At 36.7% G+C, this 21,151-nt stretch overlaps 1 protein-coding gene across 1 annotated transcript in view; it reads right to left on the bottom strand.

Annotated features, from left to right (window-relative positions):
• TENM1 (teneurin transmembrane protein 1) overlaps nt 1-21,151 on the bottom strand; it is a 1,051,200-nt gene that overhangs the window by 734,998 nt on the left and 295,051 nt on the right. Inside the window, exon 3 of the mRNA XM_004606346.2 lies at nt 5,549-5,829. Within this exon, the coding sequence (XP_004606403.2) occupies nt 5,549-5,765 (217 nt within the window). The 5' untranslated portion in view covers nt 5,766-5,829. The remainder of the gene's footprint in view (nt 1-5,548; nt 5,830-21,151) is intronic.

The raw sequence follows: 21,151 nt of genomic DNA, 5'->3' as shown, positions 1-21,151 counted from the left end.
CAAGTTTACAAACATGCAATTTCAGAATTATTTTCTACTCATTTATTTCAGCTATAACAAATAATTAGTTGGTATATTCCATCAATTCTCCTACTCTAATAAATCTTGAATACATATCTTTATATCCACTGATATAATTTACATTCCACACTTAGCATGGGTTAATTTATTGAAATCCCCAAATTCAATTATTTCCAATTGCAGTCAATCTTATCCACTGTTGCTTACATAATTACAATTATCTTCTATACTTCTCATTCTCAAACAGACTAAATAATCTAACTACACAACTTGAAAAATTCTAAAGTGAATAGCAACCGAATCCAAAAATAAGTGGAAGGGAGGAAATTATAAAAATTGGAACCTAAATCAATGATACAGACATTAAGAAAATGATTCAAAGTGTAAATGAACCCAAGAACTGATTTTTAAACAAATTTTAAGTTCAAGAGACACTTAGCTAAACTTGAGAGAGAAGAAGAGAGAAAATAAAAATTAATTTGATTATATATGTAAGAAAAGATAGATACCTCAGAATTACAAAAGATAATAAGGGATCTTGTCTTTACCAACTCTAAGACATGAAGTTGGAAAATCTAGAAGAAATTGATTAATTTTAAAATTCTTATTCTCTCCTGAGTCTGAGTCAGAAGAATGTAGAAAACCTAAAAAGTGCAATCATGAATAGGTAAATTGAAAAGAGTAATTAAAAATCGTTCCATAAGGTTAAGAGGAAGGGGCATTAGGACCATTAGGGGAAGGGTGTGGGTACATTGGTGTTGGGTGTTGTGTTTGAATTATGTATCTGAGAAATTGTTATTCACATTATTGTAAAACAGAATCTTAATTTTGAAAACAAAAATTAATTTTAAAAAGTCACCCCATGAACTTAAGTCCCAATCCAGGCAAGTTCCACAGATAAGTTCTACCAAAACTTCATAAAAGGCTGTTACCTAAATTTCTCAAGCTCTTCCCAACTACAGAATAAAAAGGAGTTCTTTGTAACAGCTTCTATAAAGTTAACATTACACTAAAACCAAAAGCAGAAACAAATATTACTATAAAAAAAGAAAATTCCAGACAGATATCCACAATTAACCCTGACAAAAAGGTCCTCAATAAAATCGTTGGAAAATTAATCCAAGAATATATCAAGATGAATTTATTTCAATGATGCAAGGATAGTTTAATATATGTATGTCATTGTAATACTAAATAGCAACAAAATAAATATGAAATTATATGATCATGCCAAAGGCTAGTAGTAATCCCTGAATACTGCTGGGCATGACCCCCTAAAATATATATGAATGGCATGATATATATTTATATTTTTATTTATAAATATATTTGATATATATATATCAAACTCATGAGAGTACATAAAGAGCCAAAGGAATTCTGAGAAAATAGAAAATTGGATATATGACATTGACTGATTTTAAATAATACTGTGAAGCTATTATAATCAACTGGTATGGTCCTGGAGGTGAATCAAATATTTTAAGATTATGGACCCAGAGCAAGTAGGTAGGGAGCTGGTCTTTATGTGGCCAATCCCAGTTCAATCCCTGGTAACCCATGTGGACCCATCAGGAGTCAATCCTGAGTGCAGAATCAGGAATAAGCCTTGAGTATTGCCAGATGTAAAAAAAAAAAAAATGTTGCGTTTATACCCAAATCTATAAAATACATTGAGTAAAACATTTACAGAACTATCTGGTACATAGACCTTAGATTTTTTTCAGTGATTTGACTCCACTGGAAAAGAAAAGTTAAATGGAAGTTATCTAGGTTGGGCTATATCAAACTAAAAGATTTTTACATGGTAAAATAAATTTGGCTTACAACTAAAAACCGAACGGGAGAAAATAACTGCAGTATCAGATACCAGAAAAATTAATACTATTAAACATAAACAAAGTACTCCGAAAGCTTGAAAGCAAATAAATAAAACAATAACTTCATGAAAAATGTGAAAAGAGATGAACATACATTTCCACAAAGATGACATATGGTCAGCCTGAAAACATGAAAAAATCTTCACTGTCAATTGCTATCAGATGAATGCAAATCAAAATGACAATAAAATATAATCTCACACAAGTGATAATGTCATATATCAAAAATAATGCAAACAAACTGTGCTGGCAATGATTTAGTAAAAAAAAATAATGGGACCATTTTTCACAATTGGTGGGAATGTAGTGTGGTTCAGTCTCTGTGGAAAACAGTATGGATCTATCTTTCAAAACTAATAGTTCCATGTATACAAGTAATGTCACTTCTTGACATCTATTCCAAGCATAATAAGACTTTAGTTTGAAAAGATGAATGCATGCCTGTGTTCATTGTAGCACTAAGTACAATAGCCAGTATATAGAAACACCCAAAATTCCCAATGTTAAATGATTAGATAAAAAGAACTGTGTTGTGTATACAATATGGAATAAAATAAGATGAAACCACACAGTTTGCTGAAATTTATATCAAACAAGAAGGAATCATGGTCAGTGTGATAATGTAGAGGGAAAACACATACTGATAATCTCATTTATGTGAGGTATACAGACAAGCAAACAAACAAACCAAAAAAGATTAAGGAATAGTGTATGAAAACAGACATTTTACTTTAGTTCCCAAACTGAAATTTCTATGCTAATGGAGGAGTATATAGGGGAGAAAGGAAAAGGTGAACTAAAGGTCACATAAAAGAACAGAGGTGGAGGATCCAGGGCACTTTTGTAGTGGTACTTTAACTTTTTACCATGAAGGCTAACACTACTGAAATCATGTTACCTAAAGCTGTGTTCTTAGTCATTCATCTATGGAGGAAATGAGGAGAAATATTTTTGGACTAGCTGATGTCTAAGACAGAAACAAAGACCAATGTATACAATGTATATCAATGTTTACTTATTAAATCTAATGTAAACATTAAGTCTAGTGTTAATATTTATTATTTATTTATTTAATCTAATGTTAAGTAAAATGCAATGCAATACCTGAATCATGTATCTGCTACATGACTGGGGGGAAATTTTTTGGTAGATCAAGAGGAAATTTCTACACAACATTTATGGTCTACAGAACATAAGTTGAAGAATAGGGACCTAAACTACAAAAAAAAATTAAATGAGGTAAAACATAGCAATATAGTTAACTTTTTAGCAAAGCAAAATTATGCTATTTATAGAAATTCACTTTAAAAGAAATGTGAAGGGAGAGAAAGAGAGAGAGTTTTTGAAGAAAGAGCATGGGCTTCTTCAGCATGGAAAAAGACAATAGAGGTAACTTCTATTGCTTTTATTTTCATTTATTTATCTATTTGTTTTAATTGCAGGGCCAAATATGGTTGTGCTTAGGGCTTACTCCTGGCTTTCTGCTCATGGATCACTTCTGGCAAGGCTCATGGGACCATATGTGGTGCCGAAGACTGAGCCAAAGTTCCTTGCTGGCACTATCTCTCTGGCCCCGTAGTTCATTTCTAATGTAGATTTAAGTGTTAGTATGGATAATTTAAATCTTTGGATCAATATAATTTTAATGCAAGATTATAATACTAATTAAAATAGAGGATTTTTATTTGTACTCACTCCATTTTCTATGGTAATATTTTAAAAAGTTATTTACAAAACCCAATAAATAGATTTAAATTGATAGCAACTTGTTCCTTAAATAAAAATCTTACAGCTTATATTTTCTGCCAACTATTATTATATACAAGTAGAAGTCAATAAATATAGGTTTCTCTGCTAACTTAAAATAGTGTATTCCAATGAAACCTTTCATAGGTCAAAAGCAGTAAGCAAAGAAAATAAAATAACCTTTATTTTATTTTATTTTTTTTGCTTTTTGGGTCACACCTGGCGATGCGCAGGGGTTACTCCTGGCTTTGCACTCAGGAACTACTCCTAGTGGTGCTCAGGAGACCACATGGGATGCTGGGAATCGAACCTGGGTTGGCCTCGAGCAAGGCAAACACCCTACCTGCTGTGCTATCACTCCAGCCCAAATAACCTTTAATTTATATGGAACATTAATCTGCATTTCTAGCCCTCTAAGAATCTACTAAGGACTCATTATATAAGATATTTTAAACTAAAAATCATATTAACATAGAATCAGAAGTGATATAACAAGTATGGACACTACATTAAAGCTTAAATTATGGTTTATATATGAAGAGCTTAGATATAAGTCCATACAAATCCTGAAAGTCGCCAAGCACTGTCAAACTTTCCTGAGTGGACCTCAGCACACATACCCTGTCCCAAAAACACTGCCTCACTGGGCCGGAGCTTTAAACTACTTAGGGAAGCCAGTTTGTGTTGCCACTCTAGCAGCTCAGAGCACTGCTGTCTCTATGACCATTGTACACACAAAAAATGTTCAATGCTATGTTCACCATTTACTAGAAAAGTTAAAAATCTCTTTAAATTTATTTCAGTAAGAAAAAAAAGCAGGTATTAATGGAGATTTTCAGGTAAAAGCAAAGTAGCATACCATGAGTGTTCAAAAAGTGTGAAATACCCGTGAATCATGACCATCATCTTTATCAAGTATATAATCTAGGAAAGTATATATAACCACCAGAAGAAGCAGAACGAGATACAGAGAAAGTGTCCTCCAAAATCATGGAAGAAGAGAGAACCCTCATGATGGAATAGTGATCGTGGGGCAATTTAGCAAGAAGGACTCGGTGCCAAAGATGCTGATGTGGTAGGCCTTTAGGAATGGCTCAGTAAAGATGAAAGGAAACATCAGGTAAGGGTATTTCCAAGGAAAATATAATAGCGTGGCAAAGAGATTGATAAGAGATGGAGTAAGATCCAAGAAGATTAGAGAGTAAAAGAAAAGAGTCTAAGAAATATCACTTACACTTACTTTGTCTAAGTAATAAAAATGAAAATGGCAAAGAGAAAATGGATTTTAGACATGTAGAAGTTAGATCTGCTGAAAGAGGCAGCTATAGAAAGAAAATATATGCATTGGGCCAGAGGGACAATACAGTGGGTAGGGTGTTTGCCTTGCACATGGCTGACCTAAGTAATATCCTCTGCATCCCATATGGTCCCCTGGACCAGGCCAGATGTGATTTCTGAGTGTAGAAACAAGAGGAAGCTCTGAGCACCACCAGGTGTGACCATTTTTGGTGATGGCCTCCATCAACACTTCTAAAGTTCTTTAGAATTTGAGAACTTTTGTTTGAGACTTTTGTTGTTATGGTAAATGGTTTGAAAAGCACTTTGCTGTTTATTTTCTATATTATAAATTATTTATCCCTCATTCTTTAAATGGCTATTTGCAATTTTGATTTCATATAATTTAGAAGATTATTACACCAAAATTCACAATTCATAATAATTTATAAAAACTACATGTAATTTACAACCTCAGCTGGTAGAAATATGAAACAGATTCACTAAGATGACGTAGCAATACAAGCTACTAAGCAGTTAACATCGGAAAATATGTTTTTGAAACATGCATATAGCATCCATAAATAAGGAATAATATTAGTTATAAAAATCCTATAAAAACATACCTTGAGTAGTTTTCTCTATTTCTTTCCTCTTCTTATTCTGGCTATTGTAATTCATCCTCAACTCTTGGTTATACTCATGCAGAGTTTCTCTGGAGTTGTACGACTGTCTTGGTTTTCTTCCATCTTCGCTCTCATCAGAAGAACTAGTGTAAGTTAAATCCATTTCATGCTTGGATTTTGAGAGTGGCTGATAAGGTTTACAATCTGTTTGCTCCATTTCTGAGCTAGCCAGCTCAGTTTCATGGAAAACAGAAAGAGGAACTCCTTTAATGTAAGCAGTCCTATAAGAGAGAGAAGGAAAAAAAAGAAAACAAGCCTTCTTAGATTTGTCCTTTTTCAAGGAAATGCATGTGACAGATTCAGAATTGGTCCTGATAATATGATCAAAGGACTAGAACAAAAGACAAACTAGATGACATGAAGCTAGCTGGAGGCAATAATAACACTGTTACATGCACACATTGTCAAGCATTTGGGATTAAGCTGCAGGTGGCAACATCAGAAAAGACTCAGGGTAATAGAGAGGTTTTAAAAATGTTTGTATTGGGATGGAAATAAAGTACAATGTTGCTCTATGGTGTGGGGGGGTTTAACGTTAAATTTAGTGGTGAGATTAAAATACACTATGAAAGTTGAAAGTAGCTGGGATACAAATATGAACCCAACACATCCACATTCTTTGTTTGAAATAAAAAATGATAAGAGAACTACATTCAGAAAAAATATGCTTGCCTCTGTTTCAATATTACATTTAAGACAGGTTCTAAGAAAGGAAGTATTCTGAGACAGAGACGCTCATGAAATAAAGTGTCCTTGAGGGGAACTGAGCTCTTTCTGTTCATATTGTAGTTTTGAGCCTTAGGCTTGCAAAGCAGTTTTAATGAGTTATATAATGGTAATTTTTTTTGTTTTTCATAGGACTGAGAGGATGTAAACACCACTTTCTGTGAGCTTACAGGTTTAAGAACTGTAGAATAAGAATTGGATTTATAAATATACATTTTAAACTTTATGATAAATTTCTGAAAGAATCCCCCTTTCTCCACAGAATCCTGAGCTAGGAGTACCAAAGTCTGTAAGGGCGAGTTCAGGAAATATCCATTCTTACTTAGCCAGAAGGTTTGAGAAGATCAAAAAACAACTGAGCTAAAATACCCTATAAAATGTTCATAATTTCATTCTGAACATTATTTTATTGTCATTTTCATACTGTTATAACTTTGCAACTTGGTTCCTTTCATGTAATATTTAAATACCTAGCTTAAAAGCAAATAATTTATGTTTAATTTTGCAACAAAATTGACTCTCCTTTCTTTTAAAAAAAGTTTTAATTTATATTTTTAGAGTATTACAAAGCCGTTCATGATTGGATTTCAGTCATACAATATTTCAACACCCATCTCTCTCAGCACCATTGTCCCCAGGTTCTCTCCCATCAACCCCCACCCCCTTTCTTTTTCTTCAACTCTGAATGTATTTTCAAAACTATCTGGGTACTTATTTTTTACCAGATATATAGCACTCCAGACATAGAATGCCTATTACTTGTAAGGCAAACACACAGAATAAGAAAATAACTTAGTAAAATCTTATGAATTGACTGATAAGTCAATGATTTATAGCATTTTGTAGAAAAAAATTATGTTTTACAAATTTATTTATTTATGTTTTAATTTATTCTTTTATTGAATCACCATGTGGAAAGTTACAAAGCTTTCAGGTTTAAGTCTCAGTTATACAATGCTCGAACACCCATCCCTTCACATATTCCATCACCAAGAATCACAGTATACCTGTTTTACAAATTTTAGTCTTATTTCTACACCCAAAGGTTAAGTACATTATTCCTTAAATTAAGACTGTTTTAGGCCTCTGTTTATCTGCAATAATGTTCCGTACTACTCAAGTTTCTACACAGTAGAAACTAAATTCAAATTACAAATTATGCATGTGATCTACAGAGACATCTATTTTGGTTTAATTTAATATCAAAGATTAGAGTACTGGGAGAAAAAATATATAAGGTCTTTTAAATTAATATCCCAGTATTACTATGTCACTATAATCACGATGTTCATCGATTTGCTTGAGTTGGCACCAGTAACGTCTCCATTTGTCCCTGTAGCGTGCTAGTGTAGCCTGATGGCATATCGGGGGCTCTTTCAGGATCAGGAGAATAAGGACTGTCACTGTTACTGTTTTTGGCATATCCCGTACGCCTCAGGTAGCTTGCCAGGCTCTGCTCTGCATGCAGGATACTCTTGGTAGCTTGCCGGGCTCTCAAAGTGGGACGGAGGCTTTTGGGGCAGACTCGAATCACCTCTACAGGTGTCCCCAGTCTACCAAACGTAAGCTTTTGGTCGATTGGCATGCTGTAACTGTCTGCACACTGACAAAAACTCACTGGCCTGCATCTGTGTGCAGCACCTGGGACATCTGCGGCCTCAGGTTGATCTCCTTGAAGTTGATGGAGTGCGCCCAGAGGTTGTTAAGCAGCTAGCAGAGGAGGACCCTATCGTGGAGGGTCTGTGTCAGGTTGAACATCTGCCCTGAGTCCCAGGTCAGCTGGTGGTAGGCTAACAGCACCCCACAGTGGATGATCCCACTGTGCACACTGCCGCCTCCATTCTATGTCTGAGGGTGTGTGACTCAGCCCGGCTAGGGCAGGAGGCGATGCTGTGGTGGCCACCATGGTTTCTCTGTGCCCCGACGACACCATTCTGTCTGAATTTTGCAAAACAGCGGACAATGTCAATCAGGAATCACATGTAGAGTTCCAGCAGAGATCACGCATAGGGCTCCATGCCTGGCGTGCTGAGCCGTGCACTGTCTGAGGTGAGATAGTGAGCCAGGTTTGAGAGAGCATGTGGCATTCGGGTGGCATTGGTGCCATCTTGCCTTCAATTAAATATGGTGTGGTAATTATATAAAATGAGTAGGGAGTGCCTTATGATGTGTCGTGCAGCTGCTTTTATAGCCACGCAGTTTAGGAATATGTTCACTCAGACATGAAGATCGGCCTAAGTGTGCGGAAAGTGGCCTGGAGCGTGGAGATGGTTGGGTTGTCGAGGTTTGCTGCTGGGTCTGGGTCCCTTGGGGTGGGGAGGGCTCTCACCTGGCCCCCTCTGGGGTGCCCTGAGTGAAATCAGCCTGTAACGGAGTCTGGAGGCATGGTTACTGGGGCCCCATTTTATGCTCCCATCTGGGAGAAGCAGTCCTGAGTTCTGGATGGTGGCAGATAAGGAGATTATCTGGCACTGGCAGGAGGTGGCTTATGGGTGTGACCCTGGAGCCACCAGAGACTGGGGGAAGCAGGAAGAGGATCTCTGCTCCCGGGTCCCATTGAGCCCAGAGTCCAAGGTCACAAAGTTCCATTTCACCTGGGTTCCGTGGGACTTCACTCATGCGTGAGGGTTGGCCAAAGCATGTGGAAAGTGGCCTGGAGCGTGGCAGTGGTTAGGTTGTGGAGGTCAGCTGCCAGGGCATGTTAACTTAAGCATGTTAAGTTAACATGCTTAAATTGACATATACTTATAATTCAAAAATTATGTGACTCTATGCCATCATTTGGTACCACATACTACCTGTACACTTAGCACATTTTTTATTTGTAGATCCAGAATAGGTCCCTTCCTTGAACCACATACTTTAATATTTAACAGTTTACTCTATTTGGTGGGCTGGAGCTATAGCGCAACATGTAGGGCATTTGCCTTGCATGCGGCCAACCTGGGTTCAATTCCTCCTGCCCATCTCGGAGAGCCCGGCAAGCTACTGATAGTATCTCGCCTGCACGGTAGAGCCTGGCAAGCTACCTGTGGTGTATTCAATATGCCAAAATCAGTTACAACAATGGAGACATTACTTGTGCCTGCTCAAGCAAACCAATGAGCAACGGGATGACAGTGACTCTATTTGGTGTCTAAAAGGCATTTCAATCCTATGCTAAATACTGAGCTCCTGATTCTTATCCCTTCTCAAATCTTCTTCCCTTATGGTCTTCTCCATTTTCATAAATTACAATTGCATTGTTCTCTTTGCTTCAGATTTTAGAAATTCAACACATCCATGATTCTGTATTTCACATCCCATGTGCAATGTATCAGAAAATCTTATTGGTACTATCTTTAGAATTTATTTAGAATCCAATAAAATATCTCTCATCTCTTCACTTGCCCATGACCACGTTGGTTCAAACCATTACTCTCCCATTTGAATTACTGCAATAGCCTCTGCCTAACTGATCTGCTACTTACTCCACTGCTTCTTCTTTCTAGCACATTTCCTACAGTATAGTCAGAATAAACCTTTGAAATCTAAGTTGTGTTATGTGTCTCTTTTATTCAAACATCAATGGCATCCCATTTCCTTCCAATGAAGAGCTTACATCTTTAAAATTGTCTGCAAGACCCCATAAAATCTACCTCTTACTATCCATAAGTGTCTCAAGATTTCCCTATTATTTCCTCCAATCCTGTACACAGATTTACAGCCTTCTTGCTATTTTTTTTGAAAATGCTAGGCATATTTCAGCCTTAAGACCTTTAACCTCTCACTGTAAATAACAAAAAGAAAATCACTTTTCATCCTCTTCCCTGTCTTTCATAGCATATATTGCCAAATGACACATTGTATGTTTGCTTATTGCCTGCCATCTATCTCTCCTCACTAAAACTTAACCTTGGGTCAGGGATGTGGCTCAGTGATATAGCGTTTGACTTGTATGTGTGAAGCCCTGTTTCAAAATTTCAGCTCTACATGATCCCTTCAAAAACTGAGAAGTTACCCCCAAGTACTAAACGAGGTAGAGTCCCAAGTACTTCTGTTTGCAGTCCAAAGAAACAAACTAAAATATAATTTACATAAAGATATTTGGGGGGAGGGGATATAATTAAAACTTCCAATGGTGATTTGAGTCCTTACTCACATGGGATACAATCAATCAGCCAATAAGATAACAGAAACTTCTAACAATGGGGATAAGTTATATATAAAGGTCACTGTAAAGGAAACCATGTTTTTCAGATGATAATCAGGGAGTAACGAAGAAAAGAAAATGGCACAGATTGTCAGATGGTGCAGAGAGACACTGTGGATCAATGGACAGAGGACAGAGATGACAAGACAAATGAAAAATGAAACCTATACAAATTGCATGGATTGACAAACCACATATATGGTGAAGAAAATGAGCAATCACCTAGCAGTGAGAGATAATAAGCAGCAAGCAGGGAATAGTGACAGCAGCCATTGAAGTTGTTGTCCCAGCCAAGGAAGTTCCTGTTTCTGGGGCTGCTATAACTCACAAAGATATACCTACATGAGCTGTGAAATAGTCATTTTAGACTTGCACCACTGAAGACATCTAGTATTTGGTGTGACAATCTTACACACTGTCTACCAAGACCCAAAAGTTAGCTGGTTAAGCTGTAACAAAGATGTAGATTTTTCTGTTCTCATAGTTGCTTTGTCCCCAGATAAGCACAATGTCTAGCTAGTAAATACTTGATCAATACTTGACTGAACTCAATAAAGAGTTGCCAAGAAACTACAAGAGGATGTAGAGTGTGTAAATGAATAGTCTACAGTCTCTGCACTCACAGTACTCATTGTATAATGCAAATGATAAACCTGATAAACCGCTCTACTAATGTAAACAACTCTACTACAAAGCAGAATGAAATGACTCTTATGAAGAAAAAAATAATGTTTTGTCACCAAGGATATTCAAAAAGAACTGTATCTGATTTATTTGATCTGTTCATAATCAATATCATCACCATATCTACTGAGATTCTATTGAGGATCCATATTTTAAAACCAAGTTAATCTCTATCATCTTAGGTTCAGTTTTCTGAATTTTAAGATTTCTCATTGCTACAAACCTTGCCAAATGAGGCATGTAAGAAGAGTAGCAACCAGAAATATGCCTCTGTAGGTTGGTAAGTATTAAATATTCACCACAAAATAAGTCACAAACAAAATTTATATAATTAATTTTTGATCAACACATATAGTTCTTTCGTCATTATGAAATAAAAATTGATGGTGTAGAGGCAGCCATTTTTCACAGAAGGGCATTGACACATTAATAAAATTACTTATTAAAATAATAAAATTTTTCTTTATAGCTTAATAAGACATAAAAAGACATACCTAAAGGTATACTTCCAATATATAATTTATAATTTCAATAGAAAATTTGTTTCATTAATATTAGAATATAGTATTGAAATAGCCATGGCTAATACTCCCTCTTAAGTCACAGTTATGGACTTACATGTATCTCAATATCATTGAAACATAACAAGCTAAATTTTAGGTTTTTGGGGGGTGGGAGAAGCAGTGGGCCATGCTTGAGGCTTACTTCTGACTCAGTTTTCTTTTTTTTCTTTTTTTTTGATTAATTACCATTTATTCAATCTCAAGCACTCTTCCTTCTCCACTAGTCTCCTCCTACTTGCCTCTCTCCACTTTACCCTCTGGGCTACACACAGTCCCTTAGCAAAATCAACATAAGAAAGCCCGGCCTAGTCAGGAGTAAGCCCTGTGCATAGTGGGGTGTGACCCAAAAAGCAAAAAAAAAATGGGGGGCTGGAGTGATAGCACAGCAGGTAGGGCGTTTGCCTTGCACACAGCCAACCTGGGTTGGAATCCCAGTATCCCATATGGTCCCCTGAGCACTGCCAGGAGTAATTCCTGAGTGCAGAGCCAGGAGTAACCCTGGTGCATCGCGGGTGTGACCCAAAAAGAAGAAAAAAAACAAAACCCTCCTGAGGGCCACAAGCAAAAAAACCTCTTAAGGTGTTTTTCTCCTTTCCTCAGTCCAAAAACTCTATCAGCAGCTTAATACTATTTATTTTTGTATGGACACAATAAGAGATAAATTGAGGCTTATAGGGCAGCTCTTCCTGGCAACATCTTGCCAGAGACTCAAACTACAGCGCTCAGGCCAGATTAATCATTCCTAACCCTAGCAGGGTCCAAATCTAGTTATTACTTTTTGGATCATGACAGCATTTGTCCACGACCAAGCTCTTAACTTATAGTTAAGCATTAGGCACTTTGGCCAGGCTCATCTCGATGCCAGGGTAGCACACAACTCACTGCTTGCCCTGGGTCCATCTGTCCCTCGTCCAGACCCTGCTTTTTGGGGGTGCTAGGAAGTAAGGGCAGCTGAGGCTTAGGTTGAGAGAACAGATGCCCAGGAGAAAAATATCATGTAGAATCAAATAGGATCACACCTGGCAGGGCTCAGGATACCATATGGGGTACCTGCAATTGAACCCAGTTCAGCTGCATGAAAGGTATGTGTCTTGTACTCGGTTCGATCTATCCAGCCCACAACAAGTTAATTTTTAAAATTGAAAACATCCACTTTTAATGCTTAAACTTTATTGTTCTGGAGATTGAGACTTGCATGTTAAGGTCATCATTAATTACCCTTATTTTTATGTATGAAAATTTAAGACATACTTTTTCATCTCAACATGCTGTTTTGCAAGATGAAAATTTCTGAGCGAGAAGGAAACACAGTAAGGAGAGGTAGTGGGAGAGGAAGTGTGGGAGAGAGAGAGAGAGGGAGAGAGAGAGGGAGAGAGGGGGTATCTTAGAGAAAAGGTAACAGACAGAAGGAGAAAGGGTTAGTGGGGAGAGAAAGAGAGAGAATGAATGAGAGAGAGAGATTCCTGTAGTCATTTTGAACCATTCTTGAGTTCTAATCATAGCTATTCACAGGTATGAATCAGTTAGAAATGTCACACCTATTCAAGGTTATTGAGTATCCTTGGAAGCAATCTTCTCTTAAAGCACAAAATTGGTATAAACCAAAGGAAAATAATCTTTCTCTGCTCCCTGACCCTCAGCCATAGCTTCTTGTCTTAAAACTTGAGTTAGTGGACCCAGAGGGCAAAAAAAATATTCCAGGTCATTTTAGGTACAGAATATGAAGGCACACTGCACCTTGTGGCCTAGAGCTATGAAAGTTTATAATGATATTTGAGAGGAAAAACTTTAATTTATTAATAATTACTTCACTTTTTGTTTTAATTTCATTTTTGAAAATAAAATAGAAAATAGTACTTTAAAATTTTGAAATCAAATTAATTTAAAAAGATGTTATAAAATCACACTAAGATGAAGGATGGTCTAATATTTTCTTAATCAAATTTTAATTCAGCATCCAATATGTCATCCCAGAGTTCCACTGGCTGGGTTCGGGGATTACCCCTATCATCTTTGCTCAGGAATTACTCCTGAATCTGTCAGGGGACCCCATGCAATACTAGGGACTGAACTAGGGTTGGCCACAAGCAAAGAAAACAACTACCTTTTAAAAAAATTTTTTGGGGTCACACCTGGTGATGCACAGGGATCACTCCTGTCTCTGAACTCAGGAATTACCCCTGCCGGTGCTCAGGGGACCATACGGGATGCTGGGAATCGAACCTGGGTCAGTGGTGTGCAAGGCAAATGCCCTACTTGCTGTGCTATCACTCCAGCCCCGCAAGCAACTACCTTAAACCATAATACTCTCTCTCTGGTCCAACAATTAGTTTTCTTTATGATCTTTAATGAGGCACCGCAATATTGCTAATGACTGCTGTATAGCTTTTCTTGCATATGGCATTCTAGCACACCTACCACTAGAGTATCTTCTTTCCTCTGCCAATGACAGATGGATCCTTCCTATCCACCACCCACCACTCCTCTTGGTAAACTCAGTTCTATATTACAATTCTCAAGCTGCTTTTAGCTATTGCTATTGCCTTACTAAATTTCTTTGTAATACATAAATGAGAGAAATAATTCTGCACTTGTCCCTCTCCTTCTGATTGATTTAACCTAGCACAATGTTCCTTCTAGTTCCATACACACAGTTGTAAACTGGACAATGTAATCTTTTCATATAGCTGAGTAGTATTCTATTGCATATATATACCAGTTTATTTATCCACTTATGTTCTACAAGCTTCAGTTGTTTCCAGAACTTAGCTACTGTATGAAGAGCAGTAATGAGTGCAGGAGCACAGATGTCTTTCAGAAATAGTGTTTCAAGACCCTGGGGAGGATGCAAAGAAGTGTAATTGTTGGGTCAAATAGGACCATAGACTTTAGTCTTTGAGATGTCTCCACTCTGTATTCCTTAGGGGTAGTCAACATTTCCAGTAACAATGGATGACATTTCCTTTTATCCTACATTCCCAACAGCACTCGTTGTTTCTACTGCTTTTTATGAGTGTCAGTCTCACTGGTATGAGGTGATAATATCATTGCTGTTTTGATTTGCATTCCCCTGATGATATGTGATGAAGAGCACTTTTTCATATACTTATTAACCATCTATATGTACTCTCTAAGAAAGTGTCTGTTCCTCTCTCTCTCCATTTTTAAGATGGCATTCTGTATTTTTTGTTCTTTAAGTTTTATAAATTTTCTTCTTTTAAGTTTTATAAGTGCATTACATATCTTGGATATCAACTCTCTGTGAGAAGAAGGGTTAGTCAATATTTTCTCCCAATCTGTATGGTTGCTTCTTTTACTATACTCACTGGGTGTTTTTCTTTGCAGCAGAAAAACTTTTAAAAACTTTTTAGTTTAATGTAATCCCACATGTTTACTTTTGCTTCTGTTTGCTTAGACAATGCCATTGAGTCATTAAAATGTCTTCAGATTTAATGTCATGAAGAATTTTACCTACATTTTCTTCAATATAGTTAATGAAATAACTACTTATTGTCAAGATCTCTAATCTATTTTGATTTAAATTTTATGTATGGTATGAGATTAGGATTGAGTTGTTTTTTATTTAATGCAGCTAATCAGATTTCTCAACACTATTTGTTAAACAGGCTTACTTGATTCTACTTTAAACCATAAATCCTGTGTCAAAAATCAATTGTTCTTATGACTGAGGGCCTGTCTTTGGATTATCAATTCTATTTCTTTAATTAAAGATTGTGTCTTTATTCTAACATCAGACTATCTTATTTATTACAGTTATATAGTATAATTTGAAGCTGGGAAAGTAAAGCTTCCCATCTTCCTTTTTTTGAGTATCCAACAATAAACTTTCTATTTTTTTTTTTGCTGTTTTTGGGTCACACCCAGCGATGCTCAGGGGTTACTCCTGGCTTCAGGAATTACTCCTGGAGGTACTTGAGGGACACCTAGGGATGCCGAGGATTGAACCCAGGTCGGCCGAGTGCAAGGCAAACACCCTACCCGCTGTGCTACCACTCCGGCCCCAACAATAAACTTTCTTAAGAAAAGTATTTGTATAGGTAAAACACATGCTGCTATGGATCAGAGTCAAAATTGAAGAAGTAAATGATATTTTCTATTGCAGAAGATCCATTCGGATAGGTCACATAGTATAAGTTTAAATATCACCTGTGTTTTATTCTTGGTTTCTCACTTTGATTTTACTATTCTAAAAACTGCAGGAGACTCCAAAGTGCATAAAAATGATGATTCCGGCACAGAGTTATTCCTCAAAAAACTAGAAATTGAGCCCCCATATGATCCAGCAATACCATTTCTGGGAATATATCCTGGGCCCCAAAAAACATAACAGAAACACCATCTGCACTTCTATGTTCATTGAAGCACTATTCACAATAGCCAGAAACTGAAAACAACTTGAGTTCCCGAGAACAAGTGACTGGATAAAGAAACTATGATACATATACACAATGGAAAACTATGCAGCTATTAGGAAAAATTTAGTCATGAAATTTGCTTATAAGTGGATGGACATGAAGAGTATCATGCTCAGTTAAATGAGACAGAAAAAGGTATAGGATTACTGCATTCATTTATGGGATAAAAAATAAAATGATGATCCATTTTTCAATTTATGTTAGTCATCATACTGCTGCGGGATTGAAAAAGTTGTTATGTGGAAACCATAGGATTCAAATGGCAGAATTATCATAATATCAATAGTAGCAGCAACTGAGCTTACTCATATGCCAAATATCAGGTGCTAGAACCTTCTAGATACTATACTTTTTCATACACTTATTTCTTTAATATGCATAGCACTCTGTTAAGTAGTTTTATGATTTTACCCCCATTTAAGAGATAAGAGAAGAAAAGAGAGAACTTAAATGACTGGCCCACACAGTCACACAATAAACTATAGAGCTTAGATTTTAATCCCTAAAAGTTTTCTTCAACCTTCACATTTTAATCACTATTCTTCATTGTCTAAGAACAGACATGATGACTTTAGGTCCTTCACCTCTCCTCTCTCAGAACTTCCAGTTTCTTTGACTGTAAGAGAGTGAAAGCTCTCACAGAAAATTGCTTTAGCTTTAAAATACCACAATTGTATATTAACTTGATACAAAAAGCTGACCCATGAGGGGTCATTTTAAAATAACGCAAGGAGAGTGAATACAGACACTGCATACCTGCCCTGTCTGAACTGGACCAAAGAACTTTGGGCTATTGGGAGCACACTTGTTTTTTTGTTTTGTTTTGTTTAATTTTTTATTAGTGAATCACTGTGGGTTAGATTTACAGATTTAACAAAATTTTCATGCTTCCATTTCAGTCATACAATGGTCGAGTACCCATCCCTCTACCAGTGCCCATTCTCCACCACCAATGATCTCAGTATCCTTCCACCAGCCTCCCTCCCCCCCACCCCACCCGCCTCTGTGTCAGAGCATTCCTTTTTGTTCTCTCTTTCCTTTTGGGTGTTGTAGTTTGCACTAGAGGCATTGAGTGGCCACTGTGTTCAATCTATAGTCTACATTTGGGTTCGCATCTCCCAACCCGAGCTGGTTGTCCAAATACCATTTATTTGGTGTTCCCTTCTCTATCTGAGCTGCCTTTTCCCCTAGCATGCAAGACTGGCTTCTAAGCTGTGGAGTAATCCTCCTGGTACTTATCTCTACTATTCTTGGGTGTTTACACTTGTTTTAAGAAACCATGAAGAAAACAATTGTTTCAGAAGTCATCACATCAGAACAGATGATTGTGGACTTTTTGCCTGAGGATGCAACCAGTATCCAATTACATTTAGCTAAGAATAGCTTAAGCTAGTCTGCATCAATGAACTATTTTCAAAGCCCTTTTCTCCTCTTCCTCTATTCTTTCTTACACACACACAAAAAAAACCTTTTATTTCTTTCTTTGGAGACACTTTTTGGGTTTTCACACAAATCTTTGTCCCCATAATCACAATTTTTTATTCCAAATAGGCACATTTTGCCTTTTAATTAGCTCCTGTTTCTCTGGTAACAAAGGGAAGCTTAAATTAGCTGGCAAAAAGTGGCTATGTTCAAAGATAAGTTTACATTATTTACCACTTCAGGTTTACCCCCTTGTTCTCCCTCTGCACCCATTTCACATGCATTCCAATGTATTAAAAGGTATTTTAACTAAAATGTTACTTTTAAATTTATAGGTTGAGTATGTATATACATATATATATATATACATACAATACAATATTGCACCCACATCAGATATAACTTTCCACTTCATCTTATTCTATTTCCATTTACCATTTATTATTCTTTACCATATGTACCTATGCCAATTACACAAAAATTTAAAATAGAAAGAGTTCAGGGAGGTACTGGAGTAATAGCATAGCAGGTAGAGCATTTGCCTTGCACATGGCCATTTCAGATTCGATTTTCAGCATCCCATATGGTCCCCCGAGCACTGTCAGGAGTAATTCCTGAGTGCATGAGCCAGTAGTAACCCCTGTGCATTTCTGGTTATGACCCAAAAAAAAAGGGGAAAAAATAAAAAGAGTCCAGGTAGATATCCCAACAGTCAATAGTCAGGAGTAGTATTAATAATACTCTTACTATTTGTTACATATTTTAAATCAATGGACAACGGGATGACAGTGATACAGTGATTATTTATCATATACTTATATTGCATACTTATTGCATACTTGTTTTGTTACTTATTAATGGATTATATTTATTGTTATAATTAATAAAATAATTGTAATGCAATACCATATTGTTATAGCTTTGTATATGCCAGAACCTGAGTTCAACCTGCTGGCAACACATTGCCCACAAGCACTGCCTGACTGATCCTAGTGGACCTTGAGAAGTGGACTCTAAAAGAATACCTAGTTTAATTCTCTTATCTAAAATGCCTGTCAGATTGAGACCATCCCTGCTAGCACAATCAGCTGTGCTATACCTGCTAAGGTAATCAGCTGGGCCCACGAGAATCCAGAGGCCCCACTGTCACTCCATTCTGTTGTACAATTCCTAGAAGTAGCTTAGACAGCCATCACCTCACAGAGTTGGTCCCACAAGATACACTGTGCATCTGCAAAATTCCTAGAACTGATGCCACTGCTACTCCATTTTCCAGGATGGGCTGAAGTTATTTTACAGACATTACACTTTCTTCACCTGACTGGCTCAGAATATTTTATACACAATTCATTCCCCTCCCAGAATCGGCTGCATGTCTCCTGTGGACCTCCCAGAATTAACAAGTCTACAGAGAACAGAAAATTCCTGTCTAAGCAGACACATGATGTACAATCAAAAAGTCCCTGCAGTGTTGGGTAGACTTCTTTACCTGGAGACCTCCAAGGCGTCAGCCTGAGCAAAGCAGTGATAGCACAGCAGTTAGGGTGTTTGCCTTGCATGCGGCAGACCCAGGTTCAATTCCTTCATCCATTTAGGAGAGCCCAGCAAGCTATCAAGTGTATCCCGCCTGCAAGGCAAAGCCTGGCAATTCATGGAGTATTCGATATGCCAAAGATAGTAACAACAAATCTCACAATGGAGACAATGCTGGTGCCTGCTCAAGCAAATTGATGAATAATAGGATGACAGTGCTACAGTGCAGTGCCACAATAAACTTGCACTACTCCCAACTAAACTTCTTGCTTTCCACCCCACCTCTCAGACACTACACTCCCTTTACTTGGTACCCCAGGGTCCAAACAGTTTACTACTCATGGGTCTTTTCACTGAACCACCAAGCACTTTGGAAGAGTATGCCAGGAGCAGTGCTGGCTTCCTGAGCACCAATTCAGGAGAACACTAAAAAGAAGCAGAAATGAAAAAGAAAAAAGAAATGAGGACAAAGGCATATGGTATCCTCTCAAAATGGAAAAAAAAAATGTTCCTGATATCCTCAGGAAAGACAGCTCTGTCCTATTCACAGAATCTGTTTATATGTTGACACTCTAGCCAGAAAGACTTGTTTGATTAAGAAAAATGGAAAGGAAGAATAAATACACTGAATATTGTCTATAGAGAGCAGGCCTCCACAGTGCTATAGGAAGCCAAAATAAGGCTACCTGGACAATGGATGTCAAGTAGATATATTTGGAATTAGGTGCTATTTGGAATTGTTACAATAATTTTTTTCAGTAAAGATCTGTTTCATTAATGCAGATTTATTGAGAAAACATTGAATTTTGAATGCCCTTAAATTAACCAAATGTGATATTTTAAATATCTCCTTTTCTTTGATTTTCTTCAGGAAACACGAGTGAAATGCTGTGGAGAGTGCAGATGGGGAGAATCATAGAAGTAATAATCACTTAAATCTTTATAAATCCAAGAAGAAATTTCTCGTCAGACCATTTTCTTGCAGTCATAACACACATTTGTTCACGCTATTTTCTTTATTCTACATACTTTTGCATGTTATTACAAAACGTCTACAATGATAATTTTAATATCAGTGGCAAATAGACTACTATTATTCACAAGCTCATTCTCCTATTGTTGGATAGCAACCTTCTTTTTACAAATATGCAATTTACAAGTAAAGTCAAATAAAGATAATATGAACATATTCGATATTTTTATTATTTCCCCAGGGTTGCTTCCAAGAACTTGAAATAATGAATCAAAAGGCCTAAACATTTTTGTGGCTCTGGGAACTGCAAACAATTTCACTGCTATTTAGCAATGTGTGGGAACACTGTTCTCATTGAACTGTGGCCTCCTTTAGGCCTTTTTTAAAATGTGCACTAGAAATATAAAAATTAAGCACATCCTATCATTTAATTTGCATTTATTTGATTATTAGTGAGGTAAAATATTACCTATTTGTAGTTCCATTGTCTGTCTTGTCAACAACTTTGAGCTTTTGCATATCTATTAATTAGAAACTTTCATGTTTTCAGAAAATAATCTATGGGGGCTGATGGCTAGAAAGAGAGTACAGTAGATAGAGTGCTTGTTTTTCATTAAGCCAACATAGGTTTATTCCCTGGTACCCTGAGCACTGCCAAGAGTGATCCTGAAATACAGTCAGAAATTAGAAGCCCTGAGCACCATCAGGTGTGGCTGAGAAAACAAACAAACACTCTACATTGGTGCAATGTATCAAGTAAATAAACCTCCATGCATAATATTTATTAAGCTGCTTTAAATAGTCTGTGTTTGCTCACTTTTTGTCCTTATAAGGTAAATAGATATACTGAGAAAAAAGCATGATGACAGGTTGGATCATAGTCTCTTTAGAAATGACAAACTTGGTAAGATCAAGTTGTTTTGAAAATAATTTGGCATTATCTAACTATTCAGCAGCTGTTTGACTTAAATTACTTGAGAAAATAAATTCTATTTTACTGAATTAGAATACCAT

This window comes from Sorex araneus, chromosome X (genome assembly GCF_027595985.1).
Source record: "Sorex araneus isolate mSorAra2 chromosome X, mSorAra2.pri, whole genome shotgun sequence".
Classification (NCBI taxonomy): Eukaryota; Metazoa; Chordata; class Mammalia; order Eulipotyphla; family Soricidae; genus Sorex; species Sorex araneus.
Note: the sequence above shows the minus strand (reverse complement) of the source record. Positions and strands in the feature narration are given on the sequence as shown.